The sequence below is a fragment of the Schistocerca piceifrons genome, chromosome 1 (genome assembly GCF_021461385.2).
Source record: "Schistocerca piceifrons isolate TAMUIC-IGC-003096 chromosome 1, iqSchPice1.1, whole genome shotgun sequence".
In the NCBI taxonomy this organism is placed as follows: domain Eukaryota; kingdom Metazoa; phylum Arthropoda; class Insecta; order Orthoptera; family Acrididae; genus Schistocerca; species Schistocerca piceifrons.
In genome coordinates, this window is record NC_060138.1 from 232,230,798 (window position 1) to 232,247,729 (window position 16,932).

The 16,932-nt window shown below is 39.0% G+C and overlaps 1 protein-coding gene across 1 annotated transcript in view; it reads left to right on the forward strand.

The window, feature by feature from the left end:
- Positions 1 to 16,932, forward strand: part of LOC124803212 (DNA-dependent protein kinase catalytic subunit-like) — a 561,762-nt gene that overhangs the window by 242,533 nt on the left and 302,297 nt on the right. Inside the window, exon 21 of the mRNA XM_047264427.1 lies at positions 2,906 to 3,431. Within this exon, the coding sequence (XP_047120383.1) occupies positions 2,906 to 3,431 (526 nt within the window). The remainder of the gene's footprint in view (positions 1 to 2,905; positions 3,432 to 16,932) is intronic.

Below are 16,932 nucleotides of genomic sequence, written 5' to 3' on the forward strand. Positions count from 1 at the left end.
CATCATAAGCAGGCTTGAAGTGATTGTAATAAAACTTTGAAAGTTTTTACAGAACTTGAGTCTTGCACTCGATGCTAATAATTTGCAATAGTGTGGGCAATTTGCAGTAAAATTTGGTGATATATGCACATAATAGTGAAATATATATCATACTCCGCTATGGGGGGGGGAAAAAAAAAAAAAAAAAAAAAAAAAACTTAACTTTTCTTCGCCTTTCGTACAACACTGTGTATTGAGATTTCACAGCTACTTTTTTATTAATTTTAAAGTTCTGTACATGCCTGGAGCAGCAACTGTAGGATGAAATTTTTGTGAAGAAATAATAAGCAGGGCCTCTTAGCACATCTTACAAGAAATAGAATTTTTTAACATTTTGCTCACAAGAATCAAGCCACTTCTCTGTTATGTTCTTGGAAGAAAGATTAAGGAAAGGCAAACCTATGTTTATAGCATTTGTAGACTTAGAGAAAGCTTTTGACAATGTTGACTGGAATACTCTCTTTCAAATTCTAAAGGTAGCAGGGGTAAAGTACAGGGAGCGAAAGGCTATTTACAATTTGTACAGGAACCAGATGGCAGTTATAAGAGTCGAGGGACATGAAAGGGAAGCAGTGGTTGGGAAGGGAGTGAGACAGGGTTGTAGCCTCTCCCCTATGTTATTCAATCTGTATATTCGGCAAGCAGTAAAGGAAACAAAAGAAAAATTCGGAGTAGGTACTAAAATCCATGGAGAAGAAATAAAAACTTTGAGGTTCACCGATGACATTGTAATTCTGTCAGAGACAGCGAAGGACTTTGAAAAGCAGTTGAATGGAATGGACAGTGTCTTGAAAGGAGGATATAAGATGAACATCAATAAAAGCAAAACGAGGATAACGGAATGTAGTCGAATTAAGTCTGGTGAGGCTGAGGGAATTAGATTAGGAAATGAGACACTTAAAGTAGTAAAGGAGTTTTGCTATTTGGGGAGCAAAATAACTGATGATGGTTGAAGTAGAGACGATATAAAACGTAGACTGGCAATGGCAAGGAAAGCGTTTCTGAAGAAGAAGAAGAAGAAGAAGAAGAAAAAGAAGAAGAATTTGTTAACCTCGAGTATAGATTTAAGTGTCAGGAAGTAGTTTCTGAAAGTATTTGTATGGAGTGTAGCCATGTATGGAAGTGAAACATGGACGATAAATAGTTTGGACAAGAAGAGAATAGAAGCTTTCGAAATGTGGTGCTACAGAAGAATGCTGAAGATTAGATGGGTAGATTACATAACTAATGAGGCGGTATTAATAGGATTGGGGAGAAGAGGAGTTTGTGGCACAACTTGACTAGAAGAAGGGACCGGTTGGTAGGACATGTTCTGAGGCATCAAGGGATCGCCAATTTAGTACTGGAGGGCAGCGTGGAGGGTAAAAATCGTAGAGGGAGACCAAGAGATGAATACACTAAGCAGATTCAGAAGGATGTAGGTTGCAGTAGGTACAGGGAGATGAAGAAGCTTGCACAGGATGGAGTTGCATGGAGAGCTGCATCAAACCAGTCTCGGGGCTAAAGACCAGAACAACAACAATGAGTTACATGTGATCATTTGACTGTTGGATATGTCATTTTCCTTGTCTGTTAATGATGAAAATCGCCGGTTTCTTCGTTGTTTATGGTAATGTCTTTCTTGAGGTTTTGATGTTCACAGTGTCTCACATATGTTGTATTTTTTAGTTGTAAATGTAGTTAATTTCTCCTCCCCCTTCTCCACCCCCTCCCAATTCTCCCTCTCCCCTCCCTCTGTGATCTTATTGTATTGTATAGTACTGTATTTACACTAACGGTTTATGTAATTTGGTTTTACTACAGTAAGATTTTCTTGATGGTAGCTCATTACTTATTGCCATTTTATTATTTGTACATATGTACACGGCTAAATATGATATGATTTTTATTGCCGTAGTTTTAATTTCATCTTTTTTACCACATGTAGCATAATGTTCTTTCACTAAAGCGCACCATCCTTGTGAAGAGTGCGTGAGCTGTACATTGGTGAATTATTACTCAATGACGATACCATTTTGGGTCTGCTTTTAGCATTATGGAGGTGAAATTTTATATTTTACTTACGCCTTTCGGCTAACAACATGTAATGCAGTAACTGCTACAACATGTAACCCAGTAAGTTTGAATAATTGTCGTCTCCACTGTTAACGTGTTTGGGTTGCCACTAATATTCTTCCGAAGGTGATGATCTTATAAACATTGAAACCATGCTCAAGAGATTTAAGTAAATCTTCCATTTTGTAACCTATTGACTGCTTATTATTTCTTCACAAAGTTTTGTTATTAATATTGGTAATTTTTAATCTGCTGAGTGGACTGACTTGGTGGATACTCAGATTTGACTGAAAAGATAATTCCCATTCTCCACTGTTGAAACTTTGATACATCACAACTTATGATCAAATACTTTCTCGTCCTGTGATAAGTAATTATGATTATGATGGAATAGTGCTTACCTGTTAAGCTTTTCTAACCATAACCTGTACCGAAATATTTAAATTTATGTTAACTTTGGTAAAGGGAACTCGTGGGTCCTTGGTGAGAAAGTTCTTTTCTCTTTTCATTGATACAATATACTCTTGCACTTGTTGTGAAATATGGTAAACATTATGCTATAGCTGAATATAGGCTCTTAGAAGTTAGTAGAAAAAGAGATGTTACTAAGTTATTGTGTTAGGGATATAATGATTCAATTGAAAGGATAAATTCCTGTCCAGCCTAAAGACTTTCTATTAAAGATATTATCAATGTAAATAAATGCCAGCAGAAATTTGGATATCAACATTATCAAAAATAGAGATTATTATAGCTCATAAGCTTTTAGACATTTCAAGTAACTTAATTTTACATCATTATTTGTTTTCAGGATATTTCAAGCAGCAATTTATTTTGTGAAGAAATTAGGCCTTAAAGGGGCAGATGACGATCTGTGTGCCACTGGAACTCCAACAGAAGTTGAAAATTACAGAAGATATAAGTTTGTAGCAACTGAAAGACTGTTATATTTTATATTTATAGTTTGTAAGGCAAGCCAGCAACTTCAACCAGTCTTCCCCAGTGATTTCCTCAGTAGTAATGAGCTATGGGAATTTATATCATGTTGTCTAATCAAGCCCACAGAAATGGGTTTTGGAGCAGATTTTGCTGAAACTCATCAGACTTTGTTGACAACGATGGAAAAGTTGATGAAAATTCTGAAAGCCAATTTACCTTCAGAAGCTCTGAACTGCTTGCTTGAAAATTTATCCAAACTTTTAAGAAATTACAGTGATTTATTATTTGGATCACTTGAAACTTCTTTCAAGTTGGACACTGTCCATGCCAGTCAGAGAGATGCCGTACAGGCAATGAGTACTCTTATCAGAAGTGAATTATTTGAGCAGGTCATTGAGGTGAGTGTAATCAGAGGTTCACAAACACATTCTAATGATTTATGATAAATTTCTTTAAATAAATATGTACCTTAATACATCTTTATCGTGTGAGCCTCAGTGAGAATGTGATTGTAACTGAGTTATATATTTCATTTGCTTTCCTGAGTAAAAGTCACTTTGAAAATTTAGTGCACAATGTGAATTCCAAAATTTTCATAAACCTACTTTCACATCTTTTCAAGAAAACCCTTCCTGAATTTGACTACAGTATTTCTCTAATCAAGCCACTTATGAAGGTTCTGTGTGTGTTGTTGAGAAGATTTTCTGGAAATGCTTGTAGCAAGAGACAGCCACTCCTGGGTCCTCAAAATTTCACCTTTGATTAGTTTTATTTTTCCTTTGGTAGGAGAAGGGGGAAAATTATAAGATCAGATTTGGATTGTTGCATGAATACTGAAATATTAAGATTGTAAAATGATCCGTAAATGTTTATTTTGCTACCTCTGTGAGCAGGCACATGTCAGTGTGTCAGTAAAAAATGGTTCCTGTGCACACTTTAGTCATCTTGTCTACTTTAATAATGCTAAGGAAAGCATATTGCCGTATGTAAATATCTGGCTTCTGTCATAACCACTTCATAGTTGTTTTTTCCACGAAAGTTTGTACTGGCAATTGAATGAAGTGACATAGTGTTTAAGACTCGATTCACATTTGGGAAATACATGGTTCAAATCTCCCTTTGCCCATACAGATTCTGTTAAGTTTTTGTGCGGTTTCCCAAAATCGCATTAGGAGAGTGTCAGGAACGTTCTTTTTATCATCCTTGTCCAATCTAGCATTTCCTTTATGTTTCATGACCCTATCATCAATGAGGTATTAATATAATCTTCCTCCCTTCCTTGCTGCTGAAAGCAAACGCAGTATGCAGCACTCATTTTTCGGCACACACTGCTCTCAACATTTTGATTGATTGATCTTTGTCAGGAAAGATCTAAGTCACAACTTCTTCCTTATGTCTTGCATCCAAGATATTTGATAACACACAGATGCCTCTTTGGTTGACCCAAATGATGACTGGGAACAATTTGGCAAAACTGGAGTGCCTGAGCTGCGACATCTCTCTGTACCCAGAGCTCTACATCTACAGCTACACTCTACAAACCTCTGTGAGGCACATGGCAGAGGATGGATCCCATTGTACGAGTTATTAGGGAGTGTGGGCAGAACGGTTGTTTGAATGCCTTTGTGCATGATGTAATCAGCCTAATTTTTTCCTCACGATCGCTATGTGAGTGGTACATAGGAGTTGTAGTATGTTCCTGGTGTTATCATTCATAGCCGTTTCTTGAAACTTTGTTAATAGACTGTCTCAGAACAGATTATGTCTATCTTCAAGAGTTTTCCAGTTCAGTTCCTTCAGTATCTCCGTGACACTCACCCATGGATCAAAAGAAGCTGTGACCATTTGTGTCGCCTTTCTCTGTGTACATTCAGTATCCCCCATCAAGCCTATATGGTACAGGTCCCACATTTGAGCAGTATTCTAGAACTGCTCACATGTGTGACTTGTTAGCAATCTCCTTTGTAGACTGATTGCACTTCCACAGTATTCTACCAATAAGTTGAACCCTACCACCTGCTTTACCCATGACAGCTTATGTGATTATTCCATTTCATATCCCTTCAAAGTGTTTACACCTAGGTATTTGTATGAGTTGGCTGATTCCAAGAGTGGCTCATTGATATTATAGTCATAAGATACTATGTTTTTATGTTTCGTGAAGTGCACAATTTTATGTTTGTGAACATTTAAAGCAAGTTCCATTCTTTGCACTACTTTGAAATCTTATTAAGATCTGACTGAATATTTCTGCAGGTTCTCCCCCCTCCCTCTCCCCCCCCCCCCCCCACCTCTCTCTTCAGATAGTATTTCATTATAGATAATTGTATCATTTGCAGAAAGTCTGAGGTTACTATTAATATTGCCTGCAAGGTCATAAATATACAACATGAACAGCAAGGGACCCAACACACTTCCCTGGGACACACCTGGTGTTACTTCTACACTTGATGATGACTCTTCATGCAAGATAATGTGCCATGTCCTCCCTACCAAAAAGTCCTCAGTCCAGTCACAAATTTCAGTTGATACCCCATATGATCATACTTTTGACAATAAGTATAGGTATGCTACTGATTTGAATGCTTTTTGGAACTTAAGAAATACTCTATCTACCTGACTACCTTGGTCCAAAGCTTTCAGTATATCATGTGAGAAAAGTGCATGTTGTGTTTCACATAATCGATGGTGTTGGAATCCATGCTGGTTGGTATTGTGGAGGTCATTCTGTTTAAGAAACCTCTTTATGTTTGAGCTCAGAATGTGTTGTAAGATCCAGCAACAGATCGATGTCAGGGATACTGCATGGTAGTTTCACGGATAACTTCTACTACCCTTTTTGTAAACGGGTGTGACCTGTGTTTTTTCCCAACAACTGGACACAGGTTTGTGTTTGAGGGATCTGCAATAGATTATAGTTAGGAGAGGGGCTAACTCAGCCACAAATTCAGTGTAGAATCTGACAGGGATTCTATTGGGCTCTGGAGCTTTGTTCAGTTTTAGCGATTTCAACTGTTTCTCAACACCACTGATGCTAATACTTACTTCATTCATCTTCTCAGTAGTACGAGGATTACATTGGGTTAATTCTCCTGGGCTTTTCTTTGTGAAGGAACATTTGAAATCAGCATTTTAGATTTTGGTTTTCTAGCCTCAGTTTAAGTTTCTTGGACACTAATTTTGGTGCCATTAACAGCCTTTACATACAATCAGAACTACTTTGGATTTTGTGAAATATCATTTGACAATATTCTGCTACAGTAATCACTCAAAGCATCACTCACTGTTCTCTTGACAGCCAGTCACGTTTCATTCAGCATCTCTCTATCTATAGCCCTATGCTTTGTTTTGCACCTATTATGCAGTAATCTCTTACGGTGATTTTATAAGATGGAGGTTACCTCCCACTATGAACTATGCTACTGGGTGCATATCTTTCCAGTGCAGGGTCAGCTATTCTTTTAAACTTGAGCCATAGTTCCTTCACATACTCCTGCTCTGTGCTGAAAGTTTAAAGTTCCTCATTGAGATATGACACTACTGATTTTTTAAAATCTAGTTTACTGAAAATATATCTTTGTGCTTGTTTAAGTTGACTGTTGTACTTTGGTAATCATTGTTGCCATAGCCATGTATTGGTCACCGATACCAGTTTCAGTAATTGAATCTTCAAAGAGTTCAGTTCTGTTTGTTGCTGTTAGATCCCTAATACTTCCATTATGAGTGAGGTTCTTGACTACCTGTTCTATCATGCCCACCACTAACAAAACTATAATTTCCCAATTAATTGTTGGATGAGTAAGGTCTCCATCAATTATTACAGTATGCTTGGAGAACTTAGGTACAAGTGAACTGATATTTTCTCTAAAGTTTTTGGTTACATCAGGAAATGAGTCAGGTGGGCGATAGAAGAATTCAATTATTTTATGCCCACCCCTTATACTGAGTCTTGCCCAAACAATCTCACATGCAGCTTCAGTTTCAATCTCAGTGGATTTGAGTTTCTCGTCTACTGTGACAAGTTCACCACCTTCATTTCCTATTTGCCTATCCTTTCGATATACACTTCAATTTTCCCCGAAACTCACACTAGACATTATTCGAATTAATTTCTGTGTGATAATTATTTGAATACATGAATAATTCAAAGATTTATACATACAAATAAATTATTTGCATATTAAAGGATTATTTGTCTCTGCAAAGGCAAATAATTAATTGTTATTTATCATTTTTTATTCTTCAGTCACCTAACAAACAACATAGATTACAAAAACTTTTTTTTTCCAGTTTTGTTTCTGAGGCACAGCAAGCTATCTGTTTCATAAATATTGAATTATTGGTTATGGCAGTATGACTTGGTGGCTTAGTGAATAAGAGCCATACTACAAATCAAAATATGTGGATTTTCCTGGAAGGGATATAAGTGATGAACAACAGAAAAAATCCTAGGACCTACTGGAGATTAGTCATTTGTAAATGTGAAAAATGCCACTTTACACCATGTTCTGAGTCCTTGTTAAATGCTGGTCTTCTTGTAACAACCTGGAAAGTCAGTTTAGAGGTCTTAGGAATACTACCTTCAGTAGCATCATGTCTGTAGGAGAGTTGATGACAGAAGATCCCCGAGAACTGGCAGCATTGTTGCCAGCTATTAGATGTGAAGTGCAAATGGCCGGGTGAAAATAATCGTTATTTATAGAGCGGTAACAGTGCTGAGGCATTGCAATAGGGACATAAACAAAACAATGTTACAGTATTGGTTGAGGCAGATTCACAAAGCAGTCATGCAACTGTCAGGGGGCATCCTTTGGTCATCCTACTGTGGGAAAGCCACCATGATGTTCATACCAACCTTTTGGCTGTGCAGAGCTTTGTTTGTTTTACAGAGTAATAAAAATAACCTAATTGAATGGCCTTATCATTTACACTGCTGACCTTCCCCCGTCAACATGTAGAAACACTGTATGTAACTAGGCAAACATAAGAATATAGCCAACAGAGTAGTTTGCGGTACCTTCCTCAGTTGTACCAAGGTCACTGAAGGTGACAGATGTGGCTCCACTTGATAGAACTACGCAATTTTGTTGTATCCTTAGTGCTTCAAAATGACTTAGCAAAGTAAGGATTTGTTAGCTGGTAATAGTCAACATCGACAGACTTTAAATCAGATGTCTCGTAAAACAGCGACATCAAGCAGCTAGATTCACAATTGTCACTGACCCTATTTGACAGTAGGATTTTTAGACTTCAGACTGAAAGTTTGAGCAGGAAACGTATTGGGGCTAATTGTTTGAGTTGCTCATCTAAGGTTGTTCATAATAAGAGGCGGACCAATTCAACATCAAAATTTTACAGCCATTTAAAACAAAATCACAGGGAACGACTGGTTGAAGAATACCATATTTATGCTAAACAAATGAAATAAGGACAAAGAAAACTGAAAACTGCCACTTTTTTTCGGTCAAGGGAGACTTAACATACTGGATGAGAAGGAAAGACTGATTGTTGGGGACTGCATCGGATGATATTTGAAAACCTGAGAGTTTAAAGGTGGAAGACAGGGTAATATGCAAGACAGAGATTACTACTAAAGCATCTTGCACGAGTTAATAAGAGTGAGGAGCTAAGTACATTGCACGTAACAGAGGTGGGAGGGGGTGGTGGAAAAATAGACGGGAAAGACAATGAAAGATGTAGAAAACTAAAGCGAAGTGAAGCAAAAATTAGTTACAATGACGAAAAGCTGAGTCGGAAGAAATTAACATAAATTAAGGCCAGTTGGGTGGTGAGAACCAAGGACATGTTGTAGTGCTGGTTCCCATCTGCAGAGTTTTGAGAAATTGGTGGCTGGAGGAATAATCCAGATAGCGCTTGTGGTGAAACAGATGCAGGCTTCATGAATTTCATGTTGCAGAGCATACTCTGCAACAGGATATTGTGAGGTGCCAGTATACGCCCTCTGCCTATGCCCATTCATCCTAATTGATAATTTGGTGGTAGTCACGCCCATGTAGAAGGCTGAACAGTGTTTACATAATAGCTGGTATATGACGTGTCGTTTCGCGGGTGGCTCTCACTTTGATAGTATATGTTTTGCCAGTTATAGGGCTATTATAGGTGGTGGTAGGAGGATGCATAGGGCAAGTCTTGCAGTGGGGATGATCACAGGGATAGAAGCCATAGGGTAGGGAGATGGGTGCAGAAGGAGCTTAAGGTCTGACAAGAATATTGCAGAGATTGGGAGGGCGACGGAGAGCTATTCTAGGTGTAGTGGGCAAAATTTCAGACAAAATGGATCTCGTTTCAGGGCTTGATTTTAGGAAGTCATGGCCCTGTCGAAGTAGCTGATTATCACATTACAGACCAGGATAATACAGAGTCACCAATGGTGTGCTCTGAAGCTGTTTTGTGGAGGGATCAGCAGTACCAGGATTGGATGTGATGGCCTGGGAAATCTGCTTTTTAACTAGGCTGTTGTGGTAATTACATGCAGTGAAGGCTGAGGTGAGAATGGTGGTGTGTTACTGTAAAGAGCCTGCATCTGAACAAATATGTCTGCCTCAGATGCCAAGGCTCTATGGAAGGGAACGTTTGACATGGAAAGGATGGCAACTGTCAAAATGTAAGTACTGTTGTTTGTTGGTAGGTTTAATGTGGACGGAGATGTGTAACTGGCCTTCGGTGAGGATGAGATCAACATCAAGGAAAGTGACATGGGTTTTCGGAATAGGACCTTGTGAAATTTAATTGGGAGAAGGTATTCAGAGATTCCATGAATTTTAGCAGCTCAGCCTCAACATGAGTACATTTGTTAAAGATGTTATCAATCTATCAAACACAAATCCCAGGGGCTGAAGACTTGTGGTTCCCAAGAAAGCATTCTCGAAGCGACCCATGTAAAGGTTAGCATAGGAAGGAGTAATCCTGGTTCCCATTGCTGTACCTCTGATCTGTTTGTATGTCTGCCCTTCAAAGGTGAAGTAGCTGTCGGTCAGTATAAAGTTGTCTAAGGTGAGTAGGAAGGATGTTATAGGTTTGGAATCAGGTGGGTACTGACTGAGGAAATGTTCAGCAACAGAGAGACCATGTACGAAGGGAATGTGGTGCCACCAGTGGTGACAAGCAAGGTGTGTAATGGAAATTTTAGACGATCTAGGAAATGGTTGGTATCTTTGATGTAGGAGGCGAGTTTCTGTACCATAGGTTGGAGGTGTTGATCAACTAATGCAGATATGTGTTTGATCAGTGTTTTGAAGCCAGCAACTATAGGATGGTTAGGATGATAGGGTTTGTGGATCTTAAGAAGAAGGTAAAAGGTGGGGGTACATGGTTTGGGTGCTGTGAGAAGTTGTATGGATTGAGGTTTTATTTCTTGTGAGGGGCCTGAGGTTTTAATGAGGGACTGCAGGTCAATTTGAATCACATGAATGGGATCTTGATGGCAGATGCTGTATGTAGAGGTGTCTGATAGCTGGTGTAGACCTTCACTAAAATACTCCTTTCGGTCAAGTACTACAGTGGTAGATCCTTTGTCTGCTGGGAGGCTAATGACATTAGTCATCAGCTTTTAGGGAACGTAGAGTTCTGCAGAGGACAGGTTAGGGTCATGTTCTAGGGATCTGAGGAAGGGTTGTGAGGCAGTGCTGGATGTGAGGAGTTCTTGGAAGGCTTGTAAGGGATGATTTTGAGGTAGTGGTGGTGGATCAAGTTGGGATCATTGTCTGAATTGTTCAAGTCAGGGTTCAATGGTTTGCTGTTGGAAAGATTTTGGGGTTTGGTTGCAAAGTGATATTTCCAATGGATATTACGTGTGAAGGAAAGGAGGTTCTTCACCAAAACACAGTGATCAAATGCAGGTTTAGGGCTGAAAGTGAAGCCCTCAGATAATACAGATAATTAAGGAGGGGAGAGTGCTTTAGATGAGAGCTCAAGGACAATACTGTTGTGACTGGTTCTTGGGATTATGGATTATTCGTGGTCTGGGAGGCAGTGGTGGAGGCTGTGGGATGTTAAGAAGATTGGCCAAGCTCAGTTTGTAGGAGTGGAGTGGTGGTTGATGTTGTGGCTGTTTAGAAAGCTGCAGAGGGACAGGAAGGGAAATACCACTGTTCAGGTAGTTTAGGAGAAGTTGGGATAGTTTTTTGAGGTGAAGTCTGTCATTGCCAAGTGACTTGCAGATAGTAAAATCAGACTGTGAGAACAAAGTCTTTTGCAGTAGCAATGATATGTAAAACATTCTCAGTTTTCTTGATGTGTCAATTCAGGATAAAATCTCAAGCTTTCAACGATAGCCTCCATCTTCATTCTCAGGAGCAACAGTCAGTCTTCATTGCTGCTGTGGGGACCTTATATAGCCTGTGGAGAGCTTCTGATTGGTTGGCGATTACGTACTGTTGTCACAGATGGTGTCAATGACTGCGCTGGTGGCGCCACTGCTTCCGTGGGAACGTTAACACTGCAAGGAATGTCTCTGCTGCTTCTCTGCAGTGAGTGTTCATTTTCATGCATCACTCAGATAATTTCTGTTACCACTGTTAAAGTTCTTCTCGCTCATTCTTATTTCAACAACCTCCTGAATAACAGAATCCCAGTACGTGGAGGTATTGGACAAAATTTTTGTTTCGTCAAATAGTATTTTATGTTTGTTAGTGAGGCTGTGCTGCGCAGTTGCCCATTTCACTAGTTCCATTTTTTTAATATACCATTGGTATTCTGCGCAGTGGTCAGAAATGGTATGAATGGTCTGACCTATATAATTGCTTCCACACTCAAAGGGGATATTATAAATTCCAGCAACCCTGAGGCCAAGACTGTATGTAACAGGGCGCATCATCTCCTTAATTTTCTTAGAATGACGAAAAATTGGTCTTATACTCCGTCTACCCAGGACTCTTCCTATTTTATTTGATATAGCTCCACAAAAAGGATGATCCACGAATGGTGGTTCATCCTGTGAGTCTGCATCATTTTCATGTTTCCTTTTCTTGTAGAATGCTGCCTTTATATCTTGTGCACCATAACCATTCTTTTGGAACAAGTACTTCAGATGGTTGATTTCAGATTTCAAGTGGTCCTCGTCAGAAACAGGTTTTGCTCTACATACCAACGTGTTCAAAACAGCTCTCTTCTGAACAGGATGATGGAAACACTGTGCATTAAGATATAAATCAGAATAAATCAGCTTGTGGTACACAGAGCGGCCGAGATGCCTGTCTACCTTTCATTGTACTAAAACATGTAAGAATGGGAACCTTCCTTCTTTCTCCATCTTGACATTGAATCAGATGTCCAGATGTCTGCTGTTCATCTGTTCCATGAATTATTCAAGCTCTTCTGTGCTGTGTGGCCAGACCATAACTGTATTGTCAACATAATGATAAAATACGGATGGATGGAGGGGTGCTGAATTTAATGCACGTTCTTCAAAATTCTCCATAAAAAAGTTAGCCAATGAAGGAGACAACGGAGACCCCATCGCCATACCATCCATCATTTCATAAAATTTACTACCATACAAGAAGCAGGTGGTCATCATCACATGCCAGAACAGCTTTATAGTTTCAGGAGGAAAAAAACCCGCCAGCATTTTCAAAGTGTCCTCCACAGGAACTTTTGTGAACAGCGATACCACATCCAGGCTGACTAAAATGTCATTTGGACCAACTATAATCTATATGAGTTTCTCAGTGAACACCTGGGAGTTTTTGATGTGATGTTCACAACAGCCAACTATAGGTGTCATCAACTTTGTTAGGTATTTGGCCAAATTGTAGGTAGGAGAAACAATTGCACTGACAATAGGTCTTAAAGGAACATTATCCTGATGGATCTTCGATAGTCTGTACAACCTGGAAGGTCTAGGAGCTCAGACTCTGAGATTTTATGTAACATCATGTGGTAGACCGGAGTTCTTCAGTAGCTTCATAGTTTTCCTGCTGTACATCAAAGCTGGGTCTCATTTAAGTCATTTGTTCTTACTGTTCTCCAATAGTGATATCATTTTGCTGTGCTATTCGATGGTATCATGAACGACGGTGGCATTTCCTTTGTCAGCAGGTAATAGAACAAGATCTTCATCTCTCCAAAGTAAACGGAGCCCCTCTCTCTCCTCTCTGCTGATATTAGATTTTGGAGGCTTAGCTGAGGACAAAAAGCGACTGGTAATAAGTCTCACTTTGTCGGCGGCATCCTGTGCAAGATGTCACTCCGCCTGTCTCCGCCTGTTCTAGTCCACTGATAAGATCCACAATGGGTATAGTATGTGGTGTAAGAGGGCAAAGGAAAGCCACTGTTGTTTTTAATGCCACCAAATATCATAGCAATATGACAGCATTATTGGAGGACAGTACGTACAAATGTCTTAAAACCTGTGAGAGTGGAAGTAATTATATAGGTCCGACCATCTGTACAGTTTCCGATCGCTGTGCAGAACACCACAGGCATATTAAAAATTGGGAACTAGTGAAATAGGCAGTTGTGGAGCACAGCCTCACTAACATACATAAAATACTACTTGATGAAACAAAAATTTTGACCAATGCCTCCACATACTGGGATTCTGTTATTAAGGAGGCTGTTGAAATAAGAATGAGAGAAAAGAACTTTAACGGTGGTAGCAGAAATTATCTGAGCGATGCATGAAAATGAGCACTCGATGCAGAGAAGCAGCAGAGACATTCCTTGCAGTGTTAACATTCCCATGGAAGTAGTGGTGCCACCAGCGCAGTCATTGACAATGTCTGCGACAGCAGTACATAATTGCCGACCAATCACATGGTGATCAATCAAAAGCCATCTACGGCCTGTATAAGGCCAACACAGCAGCAGTGAAGACAGTCAGTTGTTCCTGACAATGTTGCCATTCATCATACAAACTAGAAATTTTGTCTAAGTCATCCTGTATCTTCCTGTAGTCACTCAGCATACCATACACCACAGCATCATCAGCAAACAAACACAGATTGCTGCCCACCCTGTCCAACAAATCATTTATGTGTATTGAGAACAACAGCAGTTCTATCATACTTCCCTATAACACTTACGACAATACACTTGCTTCTGATGAACACTTGCTGTGGAGGACAACATACTGGGTTCTATTAGGTAAGAAGTCTTTGAGCCACTCACATATTTGTGAACTTATTCCATATGCTTGTATCTTCGTTAAGTCTGCAGTGGGGTACCATGTGAAACACCTTCCGAAAACCTAGAAATATGGTATCTGCCTGTTGGCCTTCACCCGTAGTTCGCAGTATATCATATAAGAAATGGGCAAGTTGCTGATTCATGGATATGAGCTTCTCAATCACAAGAAAGTTCATTATATTCGAACTTGAGAATATGTTCAAGGATTCTGCAGCAAACTAAAATTAGGGATATTGGTCTGTAATTTTGCGGGTCCATTCTTCTGCCCTTCTTATATACTAGAGTCACTTGTGCTTTTTTCCAGTCACGTGGAACTTTGTGCTGACCGAGAGATTCATGCAGGCTAGGTAAGGGGCTAATGCTGTTGAGTACTCTTTGTAAAACTGAATTGAGATTCCATCCATACATTGTGATTTATATGCTTTCAAATCTTTCCGCTGTTTCTCTACATCAGGGATGCTTATTACTATGTCATCCATACCAGAGCCTGTCCAATGTTCAAATGACGGTACGTTCGTGATTCTCAAACATTCTGCAACTGAAATTACTTTGGTTAACTTTTGAGCATTTACTATCTTAGGTTCTGCAAAGCATTAAGAAGAAGAAATAAAAGTGTTTATTTTGAATTGTCTTGATTAAAAACTAGGAGGTTTAAATTTATTGCCTTGGAGTTGACACGCACAGTGTCAACAATTTTCATTTATGTTACTTTGTCAGTAATATTAATTATTATTTACACCTTCTATCAAATATTTACAAAATATGTAACTAATATAAAATGTTCTTCTTATCCTTCTTCATTCAACATACTGTTTGCTCTCTTAAGATGATCTCATACAACAAAAGTAACATATCAGTCTTAATTTGTAAATGTTTAATTTATATGTATTAAAACAATATTAATTTTGCCATAAAGTTGACACTTGTTGAATAGCATTTTTAAATTCATTAATACCAATGTCATTGTTCCCTCCGTTCAGTAAAAAGGCTAGTATTGTATCATCTGCAAATAAGAAAAATAAAATTTGTATGATGGAACTGACAGTAATCACTTCTCTTCGTACATATAAGATGCTGCTGTGAACCTTCTGTCTTGCAAAAACTTTACCTTTTGCTCGAGGTGGCATGATGCACACTATTGAAACACAAAACTCAGTTACAAAGCATTCCTTCTAGTAATAACTTTTGATTTACTTGTTTTAATATGTTCATGTTGTAAACTAGTTCAACTGAGGGAATACGTGATAACTGCTATTAAATGTATTAATTAATAACTATATGTTGTCATAACATGTAAGCTTTCACAGCTGGTATCTTCATTAATTGAAACTTACAGGCTGAATTGCCGTGGTCCATATATAAAACTACTACTCCTTCCTGACGTTTCGTTGCCTACTGCGGGCAACATCTTCCGAGGTGAGTCGGTGACTGGCTGCTAGGCACTGGAGGTCCCGCCTATATAGAGCGGCTAGATGGTGCCACCACTCATCACGTGCTTTAAACTTTAAAACTATCTCTGGCTAGTGCCATCTCTCTCGATTACAGGTAATCGATTGTCACTTTGTTGTCTAGTTTTAATCCTTCTTCTTTATTATTAAAATTATTTTCGTGTTTGTAGATCTCTATAGCTTCTCTATACATGTGGGTATAATAATGTGAGGTCCTAGCTATCATGTTTGTCTCACTAAATTTTATTTCATGATCACCGTCTTTGAAAATGTGTTCTGCTACAGCTGATTTGTCAATTTGTTCCAATCTACAGTTCCTTTTGTGTTCTGCTAGGCGGGTATTAACACTCCTTTTAGTTGTTCCAATATAAACCATGCCACAGCTACACGGAATTTTATACACACCTGGGGTGGCTAATGGGTGTTGTGCGTCTTTCACCGATCTTAAACTTTCACTCATTTTCTTGGTAGGTCGAAAGATTGTCTCCACTCGAAACTTGGCCAAAACTTTCCCAATATGGTCCATGATGTTATGAATAGATGGAAGAAAAACTTTTCCAGCCGACGGTTGTTGTTGCCGTGTATTTTTGGACACTTTTCTTCTAGGGTGGAGTGCTCGATCTATCTCGTTATCAGTGTACCCATTTTTCTTGAAGGCCATTCGCAAATGGCTTAATTCATTTTGCAAATAAATTGACTCACAGATATTATTAGCCCTGTCCACTAAAGTTTTTATGACTCCTCTCTTCTGCCGAGGATGATGATTCGAACCCTTATGTAGGTGACGATCGGTGTGTCTGTGTCTTTCCTATATACCTTGTGCCCTATAGTCCCATCTGCCCGTTTAGTAACCAATACATCCAAAAAATTTAGTTGTCCATTTCTCTCTTTCTCCGTGGTGAATTGTATCTTTGGATTGAAACTGTTTATGTGCACCAAAAAATCACTTAGTTCCTCTTCAGCATGATTCCATATCACAGAGGTGTCATCCACGTATCGATACCATTTCAAAGGGCTTTTTTTGGCAGACTGCAGCATTTGTTGTTCAAAAAATTCCATAAATAGATTAGCAATAGCTGGGCTCAGAGGGCTATCCATGGCTGCCCCATCAATTTGTTCATAAAACTTGTTGTGATATTGAAAATAAGTCGAGGATAGACAATGTCGAAACAAAGCTATTATATCAGTAGGAAACATATCAGCTATGTAAGAAAGACCTTCGTCAACAGGGACCATGGTGAAGAGGGATACTACATCGAAACTGACAAGGATGTCACTTGGACTAACTGTGATCTCCCTCAAT